At 41.7% G+C, this 26,071-nt stretch overlaps 1 protein-coding gene and 1 long non-coding RNA gene across 2 annotated transcripts; both read left to right on the plus strand.

Moving 5' to 3' along the window:
• Positions 1 to 7,022: 7,022 nt before the first annotated feature.
• Positions 7,023 to 8,953, plus strand: LOC134440094 (uncharacterized). The gene is made up of 3 exons (XR_010032903.1): positions 7,023 to 7,245; positions 8,527 to 8,559; positions 8,879 to 8,953. It is a non-coding gene; the product is annotated as an uncharacterized LOC134440094 (long non-coding RNA).
• A 57-nt stretch (positions 8,954 to 9,010) lies between these two features.
• LOC134439658 (uncharacterized) lies at positions 9,011 to 24,150 on the plus strand. The gene is made up of 9 exons (XM_063189560.1): positions 9,011 to 10,173; positions 11,779 to 12,048; positions 12,922 to 13,242; positions 14,479 to 14,738; positions 15,473 to 15,511; positions 19,078 to 19,155; positions 19,800 to 19,934; positions 20,084 to 20,242; positions 21,795 to 24,150. The coding sequence occupies exons 1-9, from the start codon at positions 10,089 to 10,091 to the stop codon at positions 22,026 to 22,028; spliced, it is 1,581 nt and encodes a 526-aa protein (XP_063045630.1). The 5' UTR covers positions 9,011 to 10,088; the 3' UTR covers positions 22,029 to 24,150.
• The last annotated feature ends 1,921 nt before the right edge of the window (positions 24,151 to 26,071 follow it).

Below are 26,071 nucleotides of genomic sequence, written 5' to 3' on the forward strand. Positions count from 1 at the left end.
TAGAAAAACATGTGAAAGTGGCCAAGCCTAAAATTTGACAGAGAGGGCAAATTGTGTTTAAATATTCTGCAACGCTGGATTAGAAACATTAAAAGATAGAGTGCTTGGCGGGGCAGAATCGTATTTTAACAGAATGGGGGCTTCCCTGTTGTCAATTTTGTCAGAGGACGCGCTCAACTTCTGGGAAAAAAAGAATGAATGACTTTGGGTGCGCAATAAAAGGTATCAACTTAAAGAAGAAAAATCTGCACTCACAACAAGCTACATCTCATTATTTATTTATAAATTACCACCATGTCCACAGCTTCCCTGTTGTCTACATCATGTGACTGGTGATGAGGCAGAGGATCAGAAAATCACCCGACCAGACAACTAACAAACTGAGGAAAGACAACTGTGTTCCTGATTTTCTACCTACTTCACACAATTTCAGCTATTTCAATTAAATCCACAAACAGAAATCACAAGCCAAGGTTTTTTATGTCCCCAAGTAACAGTTATCAATGCTGGGAAGCTTGAAAAAACAATGAAGCCTCATTGTTAACTTCACAGAGAAAATGTTTAATAGTCAGAATCAGGAAAGGCATCTGATGGGTAATCAGAATGGGGTTATACTAGCATGTAACAAGCTAGTTAATTGTCAAGTTGAATAACAGTGTGGCAAATTCCAGTATTTCGTCACTTGGAAACTGAAAAGTAAGGAGAGCTCGCACCATGTGTCAGCTATTCATATTAGATGCAATTCTGCATTCTGCCTTCCTCAGTGCATCAGGCAGAATGCCGAAACATGTCAGTGTAATATAAAAAACCTATTGGGAGTCCTCGTCTTTCTTTTCAGTTATGCATTTTGGTCAGCACCCTTTGGGTGAAGCCTGCCCCAAACCTTTATGAATATTTGGTCGTTTGCAAACAAACATCGGATGCAGTATCTATCTATCTGTCTGTCTGTCTGTTTCCCTCCCTTTTTATGTATACTTTCTTACGAAGTATGTGGTGTTAATCCTGTCTTATACTTGTGCAGAACAGACTTTGCTTGTTTTGAGATTTAGATAACATATCCCTTTACAACTGTATCCCTATCACAACTATCCCTTTACAACATTACAATTGTAACACTTTTTTTCGATTTTAATTTTGTTGTTGTTGACAAAAATATTGTAGAACTACATCTCTTGCACCCTAAATGTAACAATGCTGGCCCTGCCGTAGCCTAACAGTAGGGCATGGGGTTACTACGGCGGCGACCTGGGTTTGATTCCGGTGTCCTGTCTATATGAGCTCCCTGTCGAGATGTGATCCTTTTAGCAACTGAGCATGCACACGCATGCGCACCTCCACACCGCGACTTCAGCGGCTGATTGGCCATCGAGCTGAGCTACCGAACAGCTGATCTTGAACATGTGAAATATCAACTGCAACAACACAACGCAACGCTAAGTAGGCTAGCCTAATATCCATGCCACAGACGCTGGTGAGAGAGCACACCCTCTCAATTTCCGTCCGCAAAATTACCCCGCGTCAAAACTTGTTCTAATAATCTAATAAAACGTATTAATAATCAACCCTACTGATTTAAGAAAATCTGACCTAGGCTAGGCTTTCTCTCGTTGCGTTTCACTTCTCCTAACTAACACCTGTGTCATTAGACAGGCTGTCTCTGTTTAAGAAAATGCAAGCAATGTAGTTCCCACACCCGACGTTGCATCAGACTTCTCTTATGTGGCATGCATGCCAGCCCTAAACGTGCAGACCTACCAAATGCGAAGCAAAAGCTCTCACTAGGGCTAGATTATGACTCGTGTCCTGGGTACAGACTAGCCTGGTCCTGACCATCCCATAATACTACCATTTCATTTCGTATTTATGGTCTGGCATTTGTTTGCTCTGAAGCGATTGAAGGAAGCAGGAAGTTTGCACTCAGTTATGGTTTGAAATTATTGGACACCTCTCACCCAATCGCTGGCAGTTACTCAACAACATAGCGCAGACCAATGGCTCTGGCGCAGATGTGTACGTCATTGTCACGAGCGTCCTCCCCTTTCGCCCCCACATGGGGGGGCGTTGCGATCAAAATTCTACTGCTCCAGGCACTCCACAGAGAAGCACGGCCAGACTACAGTAGTGGAGCCAATCCTTTGGCGGAAGTACGTAGGATGGCTCGCGAGGCTAGGACCAGACACGTTCAGCGTGGATTTAAATATTTGCAGATTTTTTTCAAAGGAGCTGTGCTCGTTTCTATAGCCTAGGCCATAGGCCTAAGCCCATAGCTTTGTTTTGTTATTACAAACTTCTAAAGGCGCGGACGAGACACGCTGCTCGTTTTAAAATAGTAGCCTACTAAATAAAATAGCCTAATAATCAATAGGCAAGTTATTAGCTAATAGTTGGCTAATAGGCCTATTAGAAACTTCTCCGGAAAAGTCTAAAGGCACGGACGAGACACGCTGCTCGTTTTAAAATTGTAGCCAAAATAAGTCAGTTATTGAAACGTCTCCGGAATGAAAATCAAGGTAGCTAATTTCGACGAGGCAGCATAAATAGATAGGACGCCACTGTCGAGTTAGGCTACCGGGAGCTCATCTCGACGAGGCAGCTCATGTCGACAGACATTTTGAAGAGGACTGGCCAGGCATGTCGACGCTGTCTGTGTGAAAGGCTGAGTAGAACATACCGGCCGAGACTAAGCAGAAAGATCTCCGTCTTCTTGCTTCGGTCCCCCCACGCTCTAGTGTGAATCTGGTCTTAAAGTACAGTATTTTTGTAGTGTCCAATGCAGTATCCAACATACTGCATTCTCTCTGTCTCTAAGTATGTTTTTGGGATATGTGTGTGTGTAATTTATATGTGTGGTAGAAGTAGTGCACATGTAACCTATGACACATACAGTATAATAATATAAAATGCTGTTACCACTAAACTCTTGCACTTTTCATATGACATGTAGGTAGTTGCCTTTTGTCCATGTCATGCAATGGTGTCCTTTGTTTTCTATATTTTTTCTAAAATGTAAACCTTGTCTTCTTTGGAATATATTGTAATAGAGAAAAAGTATAAATACAATAAACAAAAAAGAGGTTAACCTCTTGATAAAAATGGCTCTGAATTGAAATATGAATCAATGTTTTTAAGTGTTGTTGAGTAAAAGGCACAGCTAAAGTCATAGCGGTTAGAGTTTCGGACTTGTAACCCAAAGGTTGGCGGTTCGAGTGGGGGGAGTAATAATAATAATATTACTCCCTTGGGGCACCATTGGGGGCTGCCCACTTGCATGGGTGAGGCATAAATGCAATTTCGTTGTGTGCAGTGTGCAGTGAACACTTGTGTGCTGTGAAGTGCTGTGTCACATTGACAATGGGAGTTGAAGTTTCCCAGTTGGGCTTTCACTAAAGGGTCACCTAAAACTCTTCCAAGACAAGAGGACAGGGTAGGGAACCTATCTCTGTTTTATCCGGCCCCCGATATCATTTTAATGTTATGCAGCGTCACATGAAATATGTTTTACAGAGGAATCTTAGAAATCACATTTGCAATACAATTAAGTTATATTTCTGGGGACCTATAAGGTGGGATCTGTGGGCCCTTGGAGGAATCTGAAGTGGCCCCTTGAATTAAAAAGATTCCCCATCCCCACCCCCGCCCTAGGGCCTATCGCCAGTGGTGTAGTCTACGTAGAACGCAGGTATACGGAGTATACCCACTTCTAAATTTCAGGGACTTCAGTATACCCACTTAAAATTGATTATTTTGAATGGCACAAATATATACAGTATTCCCACTTCAAAAAATGCTCCAATATACAGTATACCCACCATAAAAAAGCAGACTACACCACTGCCTATCGCCACAGTGGGAGTTGTCAGAAACATAATTTATGCCTTTAAAACAAACAAACAAAAACTTGTAGTGTCAAATATAAAAGTAGAGCTACAAGAAATGTGAAATTAAAAGCCTGCCACCGTTTCCTTGCGGGTCTACACGGTGTGGTCATCGTAGATCCGTGTAAGCCTACCTGTCTTATGACAGAGCTGGTTGGATGAAACACTGTGGAATCGTTGTTGCCAGCCTACAAGTTCAGTGTCTGTAGCCTACTGCTACCAGGATAAATTGCACAGTAGCCACATGCATAGGCCTATTTAATATTTTTCCCTTTTTAGTGAATCTCATGTAGGAAAATCACTCATCCTCTACTGAAATAAGAACTGGATAATTACTAGAATAAGACTGGATAATTACGCAACACTCATAGAATCTCTGAAGTCTGTGCATGAGTAAAGTGGTCAGCGAAAATAGTTTCAAAATAAAAGTTTTTTTTTATTTTTATCCCGTCCCATGTTTTCCCAAAGTTGTTTAAATGCCATGATATCACCTCAATGGTTATGGGGTTTATGGTTTCTGTCTGTGGTCAAAGCGAGGTGTATTTAGCTCTGCTCTGAACTAGCCCTGAGACTGAAACAGATGTGTCAACTAAGATTCAGAACATTTTGGTTCCGACGGAGGACTTCACGTCGTCACATTATGGCATGTTCAACCGCACCGATGTTTGGGAAGGGTCGTTTTGCTACGTATCTCTGACAGGTCGAACGACTTATTTGGACCGTAACCTAGTGTAGCAGAGTGGAGGTTGGTAGGATTACTAACTTTTAAGCAATTAGGTTTTAAAAGGTGACTACGCCAGTCTCGTTAAGGGTGAGACAACCCAGATGTTAAAAATACAATTTTCCCCGACAGGTTCTAGATGACAAGGATGACACAGCTGTTGCATATACAATAGTTTTTATTTTCTTCTGCTTTCAGTCTTATTCGTTTTCAAAATGAGCAGGCAGTTCACTTGAGTCCATATACACAAACAGAGTCTTAACTCTACTGAAGTCAATACAGGTACATATCGTGAAACGGTGACGGCTTAAGTGCGAGAGCACTGAGTAGGCCTAGTACAGGTAATTTACTGAGTGTGTTAACTACACACTGCACTGCGAATGCAAAATAACACTGCAATCAATCAAAACTGTACACACAAAACATAATCAAAATAAACAAAATAAGTCACAGCACACTGAAATGATTCGCAGTGAAGAGGTAGCCTATGTTTATCAAATCAGGCCTCTTGGCAGAGAGTTTACTATACCACTCAGGGGATCTACACCTCACCAATAAGTTTACACGATACTGCTACAAATCTCAACCGGCCAGTCCCCAATCACTCATCCCTTGTCTAAGGGGTGGGTGACTGGAGCTGACCGTGTCAGACCGTATGGCTGAAAGACGAAAGCGTCGCGCACCTGCGCAAAGGAACAACAACCTGCCACTACTAAAAGAGCTCGTGGTGGTAAAAGGCAAAATAACACAAACACCGGGAAAAGACGGCGGCGTCCCCCCACCCCAGCCAATTGACAATTATGTGCTCAACCTAGAAAGCACAAGACAGACTGGGTTAATGCCAGGGAAATGCCATCATCAATGAGCAAGGTGTGGCATGAAAGCCACAGGCACAGAGTGACGGTTAATTAGAAATTACCTTCAGTTGCAATTGGGAAGCACTGGACCGAGCTTGGAAGTCTACGGTTGACCCTTGCTTCACCATGCAATGCTGCAGTGAAACAACATCTCGTTAGCCACAGTACAAACATAATTGGCTATCGCCAGGTGCACACAGAAGGGCTTACCTTCGAGCCGGTTAGGCTACATGCGGCAACCTGGCGTCCGCATTTCAGCTGCGCTCTACGCGCTCCAGTGTGGGTCCAACACCCAACACGCCAACATCACCTACTTCACCCAGCGTACAGGGCTTCCCCAAGCGCCAACCGGTACTGAGGTTAGCCACACCTGGCTAACAGACAACATAGTAGGCAATTTATACTAACCGGAAGGGCTCCACCCTCGCCCACACGAGCAGCGGTTTTCAATTACGACATGCACACTAACAGGGGACCTAGTCCAACCTGTTACAATAGCAAATCCTTCTGCAACAGTTAGAACTAGTTATGTTGACAACCGCTTGTTAGACGCGCTGGAGGCATATCGTGTTTTCGCCAGTGTTGCCAAAAGAAAATCAGCCAAAGTCGCTATGGGCTTGCTGAAAAGTCGCTAGAAGTCGCTAGATGACGTCATGACGTTACGTATGACGTCACAATGTCACGCACGGCGCGCTGATCTACAGAAAACGTGCCCACATGCCTTCGTCCACAGTACAAATGGGCGGTGCTAGCTACTTTTTGGCGATCAGAGCTTATCTGCAGCCCCGCTTAACCGTGGGAAACGCTTCTGACGGCGGCGCAGAGTCAGAATTATGTGGAAAAACAATTCATTTGTCACTGAAAATGCACATTTTAAAAGTCGCCACATGCACCAAAAAGTTGCTAGATGAGTTTTTTGTCGCAATGTGCCCGAGATTCACTGCGGTGGGTGCGGCCAGCCTGCTAGTGCTCATTTAAATTTGTCATATGCTTGTAGGGTAGACCGAGTAAAGTTAAATAAACCTGTGTAACCACAAGACTCTGATCTAATTCCAAAGTGTAGGCATAACATAAATGACAGTCCCAAAACATTTGGTGACCATATCGAAGATTGTGTAATCTCGGTTTATGTTGACATTCGGTTCCTGCCATATCTTTGTCCCATATCGCTTGCCGTAGTCTCATACAAGCAGATGTACGCGCATGAGAATTCCTGCGCGTATCACAAACGCTGCCACACCGTGGTGCATCATGTGTCACGTCTGTCTCTACCCGCCGCCTCTGGAAATGCATTGTGTGGTGTCGTGGGGAGGGACACTGATTTGCCTCTCACAAGACAAGCGAAATAGTCGCTAGATTCGGCCAGATTGAGCCTGAAAAGTCGCTAAGTCGCTAGATGATTTTTTTTGTCGCCAGAGGTGGCAAAAAGTCGCTAAATCTAGCGACAAAGTCGCTAAATTGGCAACACTGGTTTTCGCGCACCCATGCAAAGCCGAGCGCACGCTGCGTCTTGAACAGGACCCATGGTTTATCAACATGATCAACAAAGTTACGTAGCCTGCTACAGCCGGTTTACATGCCCTCTCTGGTATGACGTCTATCCTCGTTATCGGTTTCCCACAGGTCTGTCGTGTTCTGAGAGGGAACATACGTTAGGCTACTGTTTCCTTTTCTATTATTTTTGTGATCTGGTGCTAGGCCTAGGCCTACTGCTGTTTTCATTATTATAACCGGAGGGTGACAGCAGCCGATATGCATTCGCTTCCTTTATCACTGTCAGGTCTACTTTTGTGTGAGTACTTTTGAGGCTGCGCCTCCCCTATATTTCACATTCATCATGGTGAAAAATATTTGGCACCACTTAGCCCAAGTCTACTTGTTCATAAGGGGTGATTTAGTCTATTTTAATGTATTTTCTGGTGGTTATTTTTATGCCTGTTTTTCAACACAGCTGAATGTGTGTGAATCAATAGTGGTGTGAATCCATGAAGCTCGTTCTAATGTGACGAAGTTGCAGGGGTGGAAAGTTAGTAATTACATTTACTAAAGCAGGTGTCACCAACGTTGTGCCCGCGGGCGCCAGGTACCCCTTCAGGAGCTTCTGAGGTGCCCACCAAGGATGTTAATAAATAGAGACTACTACAATACTTTAGTCACAGTTAATGTTTTTCTTCATTTAAATAGGAGATTATTTATTTATAACCTATAAAGGATATTTCTTTATAGTCTATCAGCAAATAATCCTTCATAGTGTGATTTAAGAAGAATGTCAAGACATTAGTAGAGGATTTCGAACAAACAAGTAGCCCGCGGGTAGCCATCAGTAGGCCTAGGCCTCGGGTAGCCCTTGGTAGCCCTCTGACTCAGGAAGGTTGGGGACCCCTGTCCTAAAGTATAGGCTACTTGAGTAGCTTTTATGACCAGCCTACTTTTAAGTGCTTTTTAAAATTAATACTTTTACTTGTACATTTTGACCCAAGTAGCCTAGGCTACTTTAGGCCTACACTGGAACCTGGCGTGCATAGCCTGTACTGAGTAAAAAAATAGACTGAGAGACATAATGCCACAATCTGCCGGAGATGAAAGATTATGGATGGCACACAACATTTCCACTATGTTATCTTAGAATTGGATTATGGCTGGTGTCAATTAAAGAGAGTCAAGGTCAGGCTGGTGCCAAGCGAGTCATGGAGGACGATATTCAAGAAAAAGAAACATTAAATTCTCGAGATGAAAGCTACTTAAAAGTTACTAAGTAGGCCTACTTTTACTCAAGCATTTTAAGTGACTTTTTACTTTTAGGGCTACCTGAGTGTATTTTTAGATAGGTACTTTTACTTTAACTTGAGGATTTAGGCAAAGTATAGGCCTACTTGAGTATACATCTTCTGTACTCTTTCCACCTCTGCAAAGTTGTATACCAGTAGCGTAATAATTGAATGAAATTGCCTCCTTACGATCTGGTAGCATAAAGTAGCCTACTATAACGCTATCAAATATCGCAACATTAATTTATTGATAACACTGTTTTCTTCAACATTTTGTCTTAAGCCCATACTTGCTTGTTTTGCAGGCACCACCGTGGTCACAACTTACCATAGCTACTGTAAGTTTTACTGTAAAGAGGGTTGTGGCGCTGGCACATTCAAGTGGGATTGCAGTGTTCCATGGCTATTCATTTTCTCTCTCTCGCGCTCTCTCTCTCGCGCTCTCTCTCTCTCTCGCTCTCTCTCGCTCTCTCTCTCTCTCTCTCTCTCTCTCTCGCTCTCTCTAATGGTAGCCTAAATAAAAAAATATATCAAATGTCTAAATAAGATAAACATATGTATGGATAAATAGGTAATCTAATCTCCTTCTCTCTCTCTCTCTCTCTCTCTCTCTCTCTCTCTCTCTCTCTCTCTCTCTCTCTCTCTCTCTCTCTCAAGGGGAAAATGACATCTTTAGTTATACTCAGGAAGTATGCAGTGGCCAATCTTTCGTCATTCAATTTGGTGGTGGCTTAAACCTCAATTTGTATTTTCAACCTCGCGGGCTTGAAAGTTCTGAAGTGGTAATCGCAAACACCTCTCATGTAAGTAGACTACACAGTGTAGTGTAAGATAACTGAGGTGTTCCTGTGGAGTCTAGTCAGTCAAGGCTTGAACTCGCCACCTACCGTACCAGTCAGTGTTCCATTTTGGGCATGGGAGGCACAGCAGGATAGGCCTAGCCTCGCAAGCCATCCTACGTACTTCCGCCAAAGGATTGGCTCCACTACTGTAGTCTGGCCGTGCTTCTCTGTGGAGTGCTTGGAGCAGTAGAATTTTGATCGCAACGCCCCCCCCAGAAAACAGCCAATAAGCGAATACGTCCCCCACGTGGGGGCGAAAGGGGGAGGACGCTCGTGACAATGACGTACACATCTGCGCCAGAGCCATTGGTCTGCGCTATGTTGTTGTTGAGTAACTGCCAACGATTGGGTGAGAGGTGTCCAATAATTTCAAACCATAACTGAGTGCAAACTTCCTGCTTCCTACAATCGCTTCAGAGCAAACAAATGCCAGACCATGAATACGAAATGAAATGATAGTATTATGGGATGGTCAGGACCAGGCTACGATAGGCCTACCGCTGAGCTAAAAGACCAGTCTAATAGCTCAGCGCTGTCACCAGCACTGTATGAGGCTTCGGGTGGGAGGTGTACTAACATTGCACGCTACACTCTGCTAGCTGGCCTCTGCCACACTCAGCCCCAAACCCCACTCCCATCCTGGGTTCAGGCACCTGTGTAACTGAGGTGCTCCTGCACAGTCCGCCACTTGGGGCTCAAACTTGCCACCTACCAGTCAACCTACTAACGTTCCACGCCACATTGTGCTATTGGCCTCCGTTACGGTAGGCCCCGCCCATCGCTGCAATTAAACCTGAACCTGAATTGGGGGCGAGGTGTTTGGGGTGTAATAGCAGACGAATAAAGAATGCTTGCTCTGAAAACTGAAAAATCTATGCGAACATCAACAACATTGTACATCAATAACATCAAAATCATTTCTCACTGTATATCTGGTTTCTATCCTCACCTTCTTTTCTTTTCCTCAGGTTTTTGACCCCTCTTATAAATACTCATATGATCATAAAGTAACGATCCCCGTGGTTATGAAGCAACATGAGGGAAAATACCGCTGGGCATACCCTCAAATTCCTGGACAATCATTCTTCGATAAAGAACTCATTCTCAAAGGTAACAAAAAAAATGTACGTACATCTCTTGTTTGGGAGTAGCTGATGAAGTGGACACTAATTTTCCAGAAACGGTGCACTTACCTTTTTAGCATTTCAACTTCCATACAAGCAGTAGTCTAAAGGAATGAAAACAAATCAGTAATTGAAAACCCCATAAAAGTTACAACCTAGAAATGGTTACCTGCCATTGGTCCGACAGCCCATTAGTCAGAAAGCCCATTAGTCCGACCAGATATGTTTAACTATGTCCAAAAACTAAACGATTCCTGACCATAGCCTAGGGTGACCAGATTTTTGTAGTCTAAAACCGGGACACTTCGTGCGTGACTGAAGGACAATATTTGGCGGGCGGGTCTGGGGGTCCTCCCCCAGGAAAATTTGTATTTTTTTAGATGCAATTTCCTGCATTCTAAGCAATTTTAGAGGTCGGAATGACAAATTGCAACTGACTCCTTCAGACTTTCTATACAAGCGCTGGCTGCCATTAATTGTGGCAGGTAAACTTCAGGTAATCAGGTAATCTTTTCCATATATTTACCCTGATATACATGGTGTAATGTAGTGGGTGGCCAAAACCGGGACATATTTGTGTCCCGAGAGAGTTTGCTCGGGACATGGGACACACAACTCCAAACCGGGACTGTCCCGGTCAAACCGGGACGTCTGGTCACCCTACCCTAACCGCCATTAAAGGCATGTTCTGTCAGTATACAGTTATTTTAGCATCATAAGTTTGTAAATATTCACTTTTAAGTTTACTGAAAAGTAAGAACTATGCCCAAACCAAAACAATTCCTAACCCTAACCGTCAGTAAAGGCATGTTTTTCTGTGAAAAGACGTGCCTACATATAGCCTAGCCTACCCCAGTAGCTGCGTTATTGTCTGACTTATGGGCTGTCGGACTAATGGTCTGTCGGACCAATGGGCCGGCCCCCCTTGAAATGTGGAAAAAGAGTGATTTCACTGCCAGCCATTACCATGATTAGCTTGCCATGCCATTTCTTGAAATGACGCATGTAAAACCATACAGTGTTGTCAGATCTTTTGCAAGAAATAAGCAACTGGTGCCCCGAAAATAAGCCCTGAAGAAGCAAATGAAGACTTGCGTAAATGTACACCACTGTGCAGGAAATGGGCAAAACAGGTACTGCAACTATGCTGCTCATTGAAACTGGGTTGCCTATTGCCAAATTAGATCTTTTCATGAAAGTTTACTAAGTAATAAACTAATATTTTCTAGTATGGCCCAAGTACAGTCATTTTTGCAGCTAAAAATGCCTATTTCTGGAAATTCAAAATGGCGGACCATGGAGAGGATCCCCCTTTTCACGAATGAATTTTTCAAGTCATAATGAATACTTATGGTGATTTTACGTATTCATGAAGAAGGTAACATTAGTGAACGGGTAGCATGAATTCTGAAAATAAACAACTAAAAATCTTACAGTGTACCTTTTAACAAAAAACTAAATTGGAAGTCTGCCTGGGACAGAACGTTTACAGTATATCTCCTTCAATGTTTGTGTGCTCGTAGTTACCTCATGATCTCGCAATATTCAGCAGTGCTGTCTCATATCACACATTTCTTTTGCCCTTCCAAAGACTGCGCGGTCCATAAGGACGTGGATTACGGAGCGGAGCTCAACTTGGCAGTGCCCAAAGATGCCGCCCTATTGCAGTTTAGCCCATCCGGCTCCAAGGACCAAAAGATCCTGTGGAGTCGCGTCAACATGGACGACACCAGGGGAGCGAGGGGAACCGTATCACGAAACAGCTGGGCTGCTTTCAACACGCATTTTGCTGACGCAGGACGCTACACTGTCCTCAGACAGAGTGGGAGTGAAATCTCCAGCACTGTTGTAAAAGTTAGAGGTACACAAAATAATAAATACAAATGTTCTTTGTCATGAGCACCTTACCAACATGATCACAGATCTGTATTTCAACTCACAATTCACAAACCACTGTTTAGCATACTCAAATTTGTTATCGCTGATGTCGTGCTCAAAAGCGACTGCCTGCCAGAAGACGACTGACTTCATGGACTGCCCCCCTGTAACTCTGGACTATAGAGGGACAGCTGCATCAATTTCACTGGCACCCTCTACTGTCAGCCCAGACATTTTGGTGAGTATTGCCCTTTTCAATCCTGATTTACAGGGGACAGTCATATTCTTGCAACCGCTTAGTTACAAGGCGTTGCCAGAATGTCCCTCCCCTGTAAGTCAGGATCAGTGTTGCCAGATTGGGCTGTTTCCCGCCCAATTGGGCTGCTTTGGACAGCCGTCTGCGGGTAAAAATGGCATTTTGCAGGAAAACCCGCCCAATTTTGCCCATTGAAATCAATAGAATCGGGCAGGATTTAGTGCTTCTAGGCGGGTTTTGAGCATGTTTTGGGCTGGAAATCATCAGCCTCATCTGGCAACCCTGTAAGTCAGGATTGCAAAGGACATTACTCACCAAAATGTACAGGGTGATAGTGGAGGGTGCCAGGGGTATGTACAGTGACTTTGATGCAGCTGACCCTCTGTTGTCCAGAGTTACAGGGGGACAGTCCATGAAGTCAGTCGTATTCTGGAAGGAAGTCGCTTTTGAACACCCCCACACTTTCAAGACCCAAATTCTCATGCGAACTAAACTGAATAACTGCAATGCACTACAACTAAAACTCACGCCTCAACTCAATCTCACGTTCAATTCTATGTGGTTTTAACTCTTTTTTCTTTTTCCCTTCCCCAACTACAGAAGCTAAGAGGTCCCGTACCCTGGATGTGAATAGCACCTGGGAAGACAGGGTTCCGGTTCCTGTGTCTGAGGCAGTGGTTACTTTTATCAAGGTCCAGAAGAAGCAGCATGCGATGAAAAAGCAGCATGTGATCTTCGAGAACGGCATGATGACCGAAGACGCGTTGAGGATCTTTGAGGGTCGGCTATCCATAAACACTGAGCTCGACGTGCTGCAGTTCGTGATGTCAGGTGCAGACTCTAAAACTTTCGGACGGTATGAGGTCACCGAGAAGAAAGGCAGAGCTTTTGTGATCGTCCTCTCTGGAAGCTCAAGTGATGGTGAGTCATTTCTCTCATATTGTATGCATAGATAATTCCATACACATGTTTTTTTTTTTAATAAGCATCGTGTTGTGAGGAGGGGCAAGATACTGGTAGCCAACCACGTGAGGTACTTTTTTGACCGACAGCTGTTTCCAACAATCAGAGGTTGAGTTGTGCGCAGCTAGGTTCGTGCAGCCAGGGGAAAACAAAAGAAGAAAACCCATGTATAGGCCTTCATTTGAGTTTTCAAAACAAATCATGGTGTGACTTTTTTCAATGGAATAATTTATTCAGAAGGAAATTAAGGAATTCGAGTATTCCACTGAGTTTTCCGAGCTCAGCTATTCTATGTTTTGTTTGTTTGGACTCAAAATGTTTTCAAGACATCATAGTTTCATCTTATGGAATATTCTACTGTATTCTGAAGGACAAAAGGAAAAAGGATAACGAGCGCTCAAAGTCTTTTCTCCAGATAGAAGGGGTGCAGCTGGTTAATCCTGTTAAGGCTTCATAGAAAGATCACTGAATCCAAAGCACTCTCCTTCGAGTCAAGGTTGAAGTTATAACAAAAAAACATTTATTTATGATAACTTCAACTTTGACTCGAAGGAGAGTGCTTTGTGATCTTTCTAAGTATTCTGGTGGAATTGAAAGAATTTTAGTATGTCAGTGAGTTTTCCAAGCTCAGCTATTCCAGACATTCTGTATGTTTAAGAAGTCGAAGAACTTGAGAAGTTTTCAAAACATCATGATTTCAACGTGCTACTACTGCATTCTGAGGTAATTAAAAGAATTTCAGTATGCCGGTGAGTTAAGCCAGGCTCAAACTACACGACTAGCGATTATGTGTCCGATTTTGACATCGGGGTGCACCGCACACTAGAAGAGAATCGCAACTGTCAATCTTATCGCTGCTCGCAGCCACCGAGACAATGCCCGACGTTCTAGTTCCAGTCGCAAATATCAAACCGTGTTTGATTTCTACGACTTGCGATCGGCGACTTTTTGAGCTGCTAAAGTTCTATCTTAGAACGTTGCACACGACGAGGAAATCTTCCCCGACAATCGCTTGCGATGGTCCTGGGGGGTAACGTTCCAGCGATTGTCGTAAGGGGGGTTTTCAGCCGAGAATCGGGCCGATAGTCGCGTAGTTTGAGCCAGGCTTTACACACACACCGAGGTCTGGTGAGAAGTTGAACCAGGTTAAGTTTCCACTCCCACACCAGCACTCTCTCCTCTTCCTCCAAGCAGAACCGCTAACCATTCCAGACAGGACTGTGCCTATGGTCGTGGCTGGCTGTCTCCTCATACTGTCCATCTGCTACTGTGTGAGCCAACGGTGTTGCAAAAGGAAGGAAGTGACCCCTGCTCCTCCCACTGCCGACCCTTCCTCTGCCGCTGCCGACCCCGCTGTGAGGAAAGGCCGGAAGAAAAGGAAGCAGCCCCTTTTTCCTGCCCCCGCCCCCTCCCCTGCCCTTGCTGCTGGCCCTGCTCCGCCTGTGTTTATCCATGTAAGTTGCCGTAGTTAACAGGAGAGAGGAACCTTTTTTCATTCGAAGGGCCACTTCAAATTGCTCCAAGGGTTGTAAAAGTCCTCCAAGGGCCGTGCTATGAACACAAACCAGGATTTCCCCCTGCACTTTAGGCCTATGTTGAAGGCAGCCACCTTTACAACAGACCCCCCTTCTCAAGGTCCTCTAGGTTCTCTAGGTCTAGGAATATAGTTTAATTGTATTGCAAAAAGAATTCATAAGATTCCTTAAAATATGGCATATTTCATGTGAAATGAAATGGAAATGTCATATTTCACCCCTGCTGTAGTGCATGGAGCCGCATAGGAGGAGTGACAATCCATTTGTGCTGATGTTTCGAATATGCAGACAGTGATTTGGCCACAACAGTGTCAATAATCAATGAATGTGTTTGCCTGTATATTTTCAGCATCCGCTCTGAATCAGGAGTTTCTGTATATAGAAAACCAAATAGACAAACTGTGAATAAGTATCCTATCCAGCACTGAAATAGGAAATATTCTGGAGAAGAGACTGAGTGTAATCACCCCACCCCACCCGCATAAAGACGTGAGAGATAGGCACACAGACTGTTATGGGCGTGTGACTGTTGGGTGTGCCAACTTCTGATTAAAAAATGATTTCATGAACGTCTTTCAATATACTACATGTAGTATTTCTCTCTTTTGTACTTCTTTTTCACCACATCTGTTTTCCTATTTCCTTCGTTACAGGGACCTGTTCCAATGCCTCAGCCAGTCTACCAGCCAGGGGTGAGACCCACTAGCCCTTCATCTCCTAAGGAATATTTAGCTTTTATTTTGCTGCTCTACTTTGTTGCAGTTGCACATCTCCATCTTAAAGTCAGTAGTCATAGTCTGGCCTTATGGCACCAATGTAGAAGTAACCTCAACAAGGGCATGGTTCTTTATTTTGCCATCAGGCTCGTTCGTGACGAAGCAGTGCTGCTTCTGCTTTTGGTTTGATGCATTGTGGTTAGAAAACTCTATCTTGCTCACAAGATTCTGGTGCAGTTGACATGGTTCCTATACAGTGGTGCTCATATGTTTACATACCCCAGCAGAATATACGCTTTCTCTGTGATTTCTCACGAAGTATGACGGATTACGCAAAACCTTTTTTTTTCACTCATTGCTAGTGACTGGCTTAAGATCAATATTCTGTGTTTACTCTTTCAAAAGCATGATCACAACCCAAACTACCCAAATGACCCTGTTCAAAAGTTTACATACCCTAGTTTCTGATGCTGAATATGGCCCTGCTTAACATCAAGGACCGCTCTAAATTGTTTGTGGTAGTTGTGGATAAGGCTCTTAATGTTCTCAGGTGACAAAACAGCACATTCTTCCTGGCAGAATGGTTGTTTCCTATAATATCTTTGGGTGTCTTGCTGGAACCTCACATTTGAGGTTTCCCCTGAGTGGCTCAATGATGTTGAGATCAGGAGAGTGAGATGGTCGCTCAAAAACCTTCATTTTATTCTTTCTGAAGCTAATGATGGGTTGATTTGGCTTTCTGTGTCGAAATATTGTCATGTTGGCACTGTTGGAATTTTAATTCAGAAATGCAATATGAGGGGTTTGGTTGGAATCAAGCCAATGGGCAAGGGAATCATTGCATTGCAATGATCATTGCAAGGGAAATTGTTCAGGAGGCATAGGACAACCAAAAAAATAACTTCAGGTGAAATGTAGGACAACATGAAAAAATGTTTTAAACTGTACAGGAAAGAGGCACTTGAGGAAAGATGGGCTGTTGGGGGTTGCCAGGAGAAAGCCATTACTACAAAAATGCAAACAAGTTATTTTGCATATGATACACCAAATAGCATAGTGAGAAGCATCAGAATGCATCTAACAAAGTCATTTGGAAAAATTAGATCAATATGGAACTTTTTTCAGCCACTATTAACAGTACCATTTGGAGAACAGTCAACGGAGCCTATGATGAAAGTTACACTATCCCTTCTATGAAACATGGTTATGGACCACTGATGTCATGGGGACATTTGAGTTACAAATGCACTACACTTTTGGTCCATACTCACAGAATGATGAATACATTGCCCCATGAAAAATACTGGAGGAAACTTGACACTCATCAGCCTTGAATCTGCACATGGTTCATTGTTGGACATGCCAACATGACAATATTTCAGCACAGAAAGCCAAATCAACCCGTCATTAGCTTCAGAAAGAATAAAATTAAGTTTTTGTGCGACCGTCTCACTCTTCTGATCTCAACATCATTGAGCCACTCAGGGGAAACCTCAAATGTGAGGTTCCAGCAAGACACCCAAAGGTATTATAGGAAACAACCATTCTGCCAGGAAGAATGTGCTGTTTTGTCATCAGAGAACATTAAGAGCCTTATCCACAACTACCACAAACAATTTAGAGCGGCCCCTGATGTTAAACAGGGCCATATTCAGCATCAGAAACTAGGGTATGTAAACTTTTGAACAGGGTCATTTGGGTAGTTTGGGTTGTGATCATGCTTTTGAAAGAGTAAACACAGAATACTGCTAATAAATATCTTAAGCCAGTCACTAGCAATGAGTGAAAAAAAAGGTTTTGTGTAATCCTTCATATTTTGAGAGAAATCGCCAAGAAAGCGTATATTCTGCTGGGGTATGTAAACATATGAGCACCACTGTAACTTTACAGACAGTAAGAGAGTAAAAAAAAGTACAATACCCTAACGGCAGATAAGCGGGATAACAGCCTTCGAGGTCGACCGGTTATACAAGGTAAATGGCTTCTCTGTTCTGCGCACGTTGCCAGAGTTCAGAGCCGCTGCCCTGCCATGAACCTTACTTCACCATGTCCTTTGCCTCATCACTCTAGGGGTGTCAAAAACTCAAATTCACAGTGGGACAAAATCAAAATCTTGAATGGAACTGTGGTCCAAACTCAATACTTATTTACTCCACTGAAATTGTGCATTTTGTGTGTGTGGGTGGTTGACGTTTAAGGGCGTAACGCAAAAAAAAAAAAAAAAGTTTTTCAAATTCCTGAAAAAAATGATGGATAATAATTGGAAAAAAATAGAAAAAAATAAACACTTAGTGGTCTGCGGAATTTCACCTTATTTTTGCCATTTTTGGGAAAATGTGTCTTGCATCAACACATTGCATAGGCATGTCACACCGCAGGAAAGTGGAGTCACACCACAGGGAATTCACGGCATTATGGCCATTTTAATCCTTTTGTATACATGACTGACATCTGAGCTCATGCTAACTTGATAATGATATTGTGTTTAATCTTAATATGTGTTTTCATTTATAAAAACACTTTTTTGCTCCTATAAGAGCAGTCACACCACAGGACAGCATAAAATGAACCTAAGCATTGCGTGACAGAAAATTGCAATATGAAGACATATTAAGAGGTTAAGAGTCACCTTAAACTTCCACAGCACTCTCCAATAACTGAGGTACTGACTGGTTAGGAGCCAGTCTTTAAGACCCTTGTAGTTGGCCTTGCAGCTGCCCATTCACAAACATTGACATACATGTCACCCCACAGGACGCAATTTGTGTTACGAAATTGAACTTGTAGTTAATATTACTGTCTTGAGTTTTTTTCACATTCACATATCTTAATATAAAGTTCATATTTATGCAATCATGCCAAATGCTTCATACATTATTCAAAATGTTGTTGGTTAATTTATATATATATTATATTCCAGGTTTCATTAATATTACAGTCACACCGCAGGATATTTGACATATAAACCTTTACATAAATCTTAACAAAAATGTTTCTTCTCATCTAAGACTAATATGAAACATAATGTACTACATCTTCTTTCATTGACATATGTTTTTTAAAGGAAAAATAACAGTTTTGTAGGTTTTTAACCAATGTTACGAAAAAACAAGGCGTCACGTCTCCCACCCGTGTGTGTGTGTGTGTGTGTGTGTGTGTGTGTTTGTGTGTGTGTGTGTGTGTGTGTGTGTGTGTGTGTGTGTGTGTGTGTGTGTGTGTGTGTGTGTGTGTGTGTGTGTGTGTGTCTCTGTGTGTCTGTGTGTGTGTGTGTTAAAGCATATCAAAATGTTCAAATATAAAAACTATACAGTCCCAACATTCAATACCAAGTAGTACATGTGATGTATTTATTTTATGGTGCTGTTTGGAGGTCTTTGCCAATCACAGCTACTCAGTTCATGATTACATACTTTTACTTTAAAAAAATATATATTTCCACTATTATTGCTTATTTATTTCTTTAATTGTAAAGCACTGCCCTATTATGTTCATCGTGTGAGGTGTTTTTTTTCTGTCCTATTTTCCTATTATTTCTGTTACAGCATTATGATGCATCGACGGCCAGAGGACCTCAGCCCTACATTCCTTATGTTCCCTACGTTCCCTACCAGCCAGCTGAGGTTTGTCTGTTGTAGGCTACTTAAAAAGTGGAGAAGACGCGCTCACACTATCGCCTAATGATTCTCACAGTTCTTAATGGGGTGCTGAATCCCACATAAAACATCATTGAATGAATGAAGGAAGCAAAGGACAGCACTCTCAAGATTTTTTCTGTGTTTATTCGCCTCCTTCATTTGTTTGTCTATTGTACAGCACTCCTGCCGACGATGCTGACAGTTGACCTATCAAGGTCATTTTAGCGGTTGGAGAGGCAACATTACGCCTTACTTAATACTTTTGCATACTGTACACAGTGTTTAATAAAGTAAAACGTGTTTCTGGTCAACCTAAAATGCAACAGCTAATCTCTGCTTGAGTGCCCTATTTGTGGTTGAATAATCCAATGCTTGGTGAACTCTGCTATACAGTATTACCTTCAGAGCAAAGCATCAAGGGCCATTAGAAAGTTTTCCCTTCCTGCTGACGTCCAATTTATCTCCTTATTTTTTTTCCTTCTATTCTACCTCCTTTTTTCTTTTCCTCTATTCCTTTTTTCTTCGTCTTCGTCTTCCCCACTTATTTGCTCTTCATCATCTTCACCTTCATCTTCATGATTTTCTTCTTCTTTTTCTTCTTCGTCTTCTTCTTCTTTTCCTTCTTCTAGGGCAAAATCGGAGCATATGGTGTACCTGTTATTCCCGCCCCTTCAGCCCCGGGCTACCAGTACCAGCCCAGTGGATGGAGCACGACTGACATTCTCAACACTTCACCACTCAGCATGGCCACCACAGACACCAGGGTATGCAACACAGACAAGACATATTTTAGTACTGTACTCTACTATAAAGTGTAATCAAAAACAGCATGGAAATGGAAGTTATTGTACCCATCTGTCTTCTTGACATTCAGTTCATCTCCTCCTCCTTCTTATTCTTCTTCTACTTCTAGGGTCCAACCGGAGCATATGGTGTGCCTGTTATTCCCTCCCCTGCTGCACCCAGCGCCCCTTCACCCCCAGACTACCAGTACCAGCCTAGTAGATGGAGTGGGATGACCTCTGACTTTCTATCTTGTTCTCCACTCAGTACAGCTACAGCAGAGAGCAAGGTATAAAACTAAGACTACTCATCTGCTAGTACTGTTCTACAATGAAATGTTGCCCTTTTTATCTTAAAAACAGGGCTTTGAACTAGATTTTTTTTCCCCCAATTGGTTCGTTCAGAACAGAATTGTTTCTGGTTTTGTGTTCACCATTAAATAGACGTTCCCGAACGGCTCAGAACAAAGAAAACATAGTTTCCAGAATGGTTAATTACGTTCCCTGTCAACTGTTTAACAAATGGCTATAAAATGATGTCTCCTCAAAGTTAAACCAAATGTAATACTGTAACAACATTCATTAAATAAGACAAGAATAATTCAAAACAATTATTGAAAATGTGTTGTTTATTGTTAATCAAACACCAAATACATTATAAAGTGGCTATGCCACTCATTGGGCAACAAGTTCCCACATCTTTGAAGAATGGAATAAAATACGGTATGAACCGGTTACCTTGAACCGGTTCAAAGCCCTGCTTAAAATATGAATATGAAGTAATAATAATAATATAATAATAATAATAATAATAATAATAATAGATTTTATTTAAAAACACCTCTCAAAACACTCAAGGTGTACAGAGACAAACAATAATACAGTAAAAGGCAAGCAATAATAAAACATGACACATAAAAAACAGAGATTGTATATAAAAAAAGATCAAAACAGAGTTAAAAAGTCATAAAGAATAACAAACTGCTAACTGAAAGAAATTTATTTTTAGTCTGCATTTGAACTGAGGTAATGAGTCAATACTGTATTGCGGATGTCAGGGGGTAAGTGCATTCCAGAGCTGGGGAGCAGAGGAACTGAAAGCTCTATTCCCCATGGTACTGAGGCGGGCAGAGGGGACAGAGAGGAGGAGGAACGGAGGGAGCGAGAGGGAGTAGCGATTTGTAGAAGATTATAAAGATAAGGAGGGATAAGATTGTGGATAGCCTTGAATGTGTGAAGGAGTATTTTAAAATTAAGGAGCTGTTTCCACGTAGCAGGATATTTTTATATGTGGATATTTTTTTCTCCTGGTTACATTGGTTTTGGCCCTCCGTTCCCAAGTAGCAGATATTTAAAATCCAGATATAAAAAAGCAGGCTTTTGAAATATCCTGTTTAGGGGGCTGAAACGCATTTGTTAAAATGGAGTATTTATTTTTATCCACATGTTGTGTTTACACCTAAACAGGAGAAAACAATACCCTGCTAAAAAAATATCCTGCTATGTGGAAACAGCACCTAATTCGAAACTTGATAGGGAGCCAGTGGAGATGCTACACCTAGGGGTAATGTGGTGACAGGAAGGGAGATGATTTGGTGATGATGCGAGCAGCTGAGTTCTGGACCAGTTGGAGCTTATGGAGGGATTATTTTAGGGAGATCAAAGAGGAGAGAATTACAGTAATCAATGCGGGAAGTGGCAAGACTATGTACAAGGATGGAGGAGGCCTTCAAAATATGTTTTGTATTCGTTATGTCTATGTTTATGTTTTAAGCAACCTATCCATTCATAGCAACCATAACATATCCATTAACATAGCCATTCTTCTTCTTCTTTTTGTAGGCCGCTGCCGGAGCAGATGCTGCTTCTGATGCCACCCCTGCCCCTACCTCTGATGCCACCCCTACACCTACCCCTGCTCCTGCCCCTGCCTATGCCCCCGCCCCTGTAGCTGCCTCTCCCATTGTTGTCACCCCTGCTGCACCCAGTGCCCATTACCAATCTAGTGGGGCGAGGCAGGCAGCGGAAATTGTGTTGGACGTGGCGGAAATAGCTTCAGCTTTTTTTGAAGACTGAAGACTCAGACAGCGATGCCAAAAACAGGGAAGGGGTTACTTGGTGGTTTAGAGATTTGTTTTTGTGTGGAAAAAAAGTATTCACAAGAGAGATCTGGAAATTTGGATATGATCTATTGGGCATATACGCCATCACATAAACTACACAGTGTGTACAGTATGTATACATGGGCTCACCGTGTTTGTTAACACAATATTGTGAGGAGGGGCAAGACACTGGCAGCCAACCATGTGAGCTAATTTTTTGACCAACAGTGGTTTCCAACAATCAGAGGTTGAGTTGTGCGCAGTTTGGCGCAGTCAGGGGGAAACAAAAATGTAGAACCCATGTAATATAGGTCAATGTTTCAGACAAATCTGAGGGGGTTGAGTGCGGACCATTTGATGACTCCAGTTGGGGATGATTCAAACATTGAGAGAAAGAGAGTTTGCAGAATTGTAATTGACATAATTTGTGGTTACGAGGAAGATGATGTGAGAATCAGTTGATCAGACAACCAATACATTAAAAGGACAAGTCAAGAAAAGACAATTGTGGAGGCTATTGGCTACCTCACAAAATATGTCAGGCAGTTAATTCAATTCAATCACAAACTAGAAATGCACTCAGAGAGTGCAGCATAGAGGTAGAAAATAACACTAGAGAGGACACAGCAATTTGCGACACCACTGGAAAATGGCAGCTGGAGCTTCCCAACTTCCGTAGGTAGTGTAGGTACCTTCAGGCAATGCAAGTCAATGGAGAACATGCCCACCCCTGTCAATTTTTTGACTAAAACTGTGTGAATATGAAGTAACACATTAATCAAAGATCAGATTTGAAATGTCAGGCTAAATATCTACTTAAATCATATGAGTCGATAAAATACATTTAAAAAGCAAATAATATCTTTTATGAACATAGCTAGCAACACACTTCAACTATTGTCCTTGTATAGTGTGTTGATGGACATTTTCACATGATTAAGCCATTTTTGACAGAGGTGAGCCTCGTTCTCCGTTAATTTCCATTTCTCTGATCTACCTACAGATAATGGGCGCTACAGATTGCCGTAAAAAGGGGGGCGGGGTCCTCTCTAGTGTTATTTTCTACCTCTATGGAGTGCAGACCTCCACCTAGGAAGCTGTTTGATGTCACACCCTATTTTTATTTTCCCTTCTCTGTGTGGAGTTAAAAACTGGAATGTGAAAATTCACCCTGTCCTGCAATTCAATTTGCGGTCACTGGAAGCGTCTAGATTTGTAGGCTAGCTAATAGTGAAGAATCTTTTTTTAAATCCTGGTTCCGGTTTGTGATCCGGATCATGGCCAAAATGTAATCACTTGTTCCTTTGATCTTTTCCAACTAAACAAAGTTACATCCAAATGCGTTTTTGAGTTATCCTGCTGACAAACAAACAGACAAACAAACAAACAGACAGACAGACAGACAAACCAACACGACTGAAAACATAACCTCCTTGGCGGAGATAATAACAAGACAAGGAAAGAACACTGTGAACGCCATTTGCTACCTCACAAAATGTCAGCTATCACAAACAAGTTACAGATGAAGGTTCTTTTGTACGTGCCTAAATGCGTTATCAGATATATTGATATTGCCATTGATTGGTTGATTGGCTATAGCTAAGATTGCAGAGAATCTTGAAACCAATGAGCTTTCTACTATTATCAACTTCACAGACTAATTAGAGGAAAATGCACACACTAACAACACTTAGCTCTTAGCACTACGTATATAAGTATATTACGTATATTATCATCACCACTAGTATTACTCATGCAGTTCTGTTTTTCTTTTTTTATCTATATGATAGATCATATATATTATTATATTTTTAATATTATTTAGAAATGCTTTTGTAGTAAAGTATTCACATGGGAAAATGAATTAGTCAAGTCAATACTAATGCTAAGTTTACAGATCATGCCGAACTCAGGAAAAACACAAACTAAACCCTACAGGGAAAAGCAATAGGCTATACAAAACCAATGTTTCTTCTACAGAACTACTGTATTTTCTTGTCAAAACATTATTTTTTATACGAAAAACACTTTACAAACCATATTTTGTAGTATGTGTGTGTGATAAAAGATGGCACCGGTCTTAAATAAAAAGGAAATTGCACAAAATAGATTTGAAGTTGTGTTTATTTATTTATTGAGTGGTAAGAGTCACAACTGAAATGCAATATTTTTCACAGATAAAATCCCATGCTACAGCCACGGTTTTCAGTAGCCTAACATTTGATTTACGCCCATCTTTTTACTCGAGGTAGAAGTAGATTAAAACCCTGCCATACTTTTCTTGCCCCACAGGTCTACAGTTGCCAGCCAGTGTACCTATTGCGATCAGCTGACTCAGCTGGTCGAATCAAAGTATTGAGGCAGGATTTCAGCACTTTATTTTCAAGATTCAAGATTTTTTATTTATTTTATTTTTTTCCCGAAAAAATGGGAACTCCTCCCACTTTGTCGGTAAGCAAACAACCATAAGCAAACTCAGGGAGACGGGTCAACCATGCCGTTTGGGAAATGTTAATTGTTATGCTCTTGGTCAGACCAAGTCTCGAAGAGATTTGAACGTCGATGATAATCAGGCTAGCCACATACACACATCACTGATACAAATGACGCAGAAAAAAAAAACATACATAAAGTGCCATTATAGATATATTTAAAGTGCAAACCCACTACAGCCTCCTACACATATACAGGGCATTACAAGGATGGTAGTTGTTAATGACCTGCGTTCAAGAGTCACTATAAACATATGTAGCTTGTAGGCCTACTGACGTCAAGAATTTGTCAAGTCAGATCCAGTCAGCTTTTGTTGTCAGTTGTTGTCAGTACCATGCAGGGCATAGACATTCACAAGACTGACATTTACAGACTGACATCAAAGTGCTTGTAAAGATTGTAGCACTGATGGACCAATAACAGTAAGTGATAATGTAATAAAAATACTTAGCATTTAACATTGGTGAGTGACAGTGATGGACCAGTGATAAACCACTAACAATAAGTGATCAGAGTAATACATAACAATGAATAATTAACATTTAACGTTTCAGGGAAGGAATAGAACAGATAATAATAACAGTAGGCTAATCAAAATTAGGGCTGAACCTAAATTAAGTATTTCTGACAACTCCCTCTGTAGCGTAAGCCCTAGGGCTGGGGATTGGACACAACCCTGAAGAATGGATTATTTATTGTACTGGGCAAAATTTTACTTTTATGTGCCAAAAACATTTTTTTTGTGAAAAAGCATGGTTACTAAAGCTAAACAACCATTTTTCCTTCCTAGTAAGTAGGAAATGTAGGGGGGCAGGCTAATGGAACCCACTCCCGCTGACAATTCGTCAGAGTTCTACACTGTCTGCTTTTAAATCAAAGCTTAAGACGCTTCAATCACACTGACAGGCACTTCCACTTACTTTAATTATTACTTTAATTTTTTCATTTTATTTTATTTTCAAATACATTTTACTTTTTATCTTGTTTTAATTAATTTGTATTCTTATTTTACATTTTAATTATTCTCCTTAAAATAGGTTTTCTACTGTTATCTATTTGTTTTGATTGTAAAGTGTCCTTGGGTATCTTGAAAAGCAACTTGGGTAATTGCCAATGGGAAATTGTTTCACAATCAACAAAGTAGACAATGTAGTTAACAACTTAAATTTCAAGAAATGCACCCCAGAATTGTATTTGACAAAAAAAGATTTGTCCTGTAAGCTCGTGGAATCAGGTGACACTGGTGATGATGAGGCAGAGGATCTGAAAATCAGTTGACTAGACAGTTCATACATTATGCAACAAATCAAGAAAAGACAACAATTCACCCAATGTCCTAGCTCACAGAATGCCAGCAATGTCAAACCAAACACACATTATACCATGTTAATCTTTTTTTGTAAGTGCCTACCTACAGTTAAAAAAAAGCATTATCTGGTATATTGGGATGCTTGAAACCAAGTAGCCTTATTATCAATTTCACACACATACGTACATACTGTGGAGGAAGATGACTAATTACTC

The sequence above is a fragment of the Engraulis encrasicolus genome, chromosome 23, assembly GCF_034702125.1.
Source record: "Engraulis encrasicolus isolate BLACKSEA-1 chromosome 23, IST_EnEncr_1.0, whole genome shotgun sequence".
Classification (NCBI taxonomy): Eukaryota; Metazoa; Chordata; class Actinopteri; order Clupeiformes; family Engraulidae; genus Engraulis; species Engraulis encrasicolus.

Coding starts and splice junctions, on each gene's coding strand:
- LOC134439658 (XM_063189560.1), top strand. CDS start 10,089: ATGAAGCAACATGAGGGAAAATACCGCTGGGCATACCCTCAAATTCCT. Junction 10,174..11,778: donor TAAAGAACTCATTCTCAAAG/GTAACAAAAAAA, acceptor GCCCTTCCAAAG/ACTGCGCGGTCCATAAGGAC. Junction 14,739..15,472: donor CTCCGCCTGTGTTTATCCAT/GTAAGTTGCCGT, acceptor CCTTCGTTACAG/GGACCTGTTCCAATGCCTCA.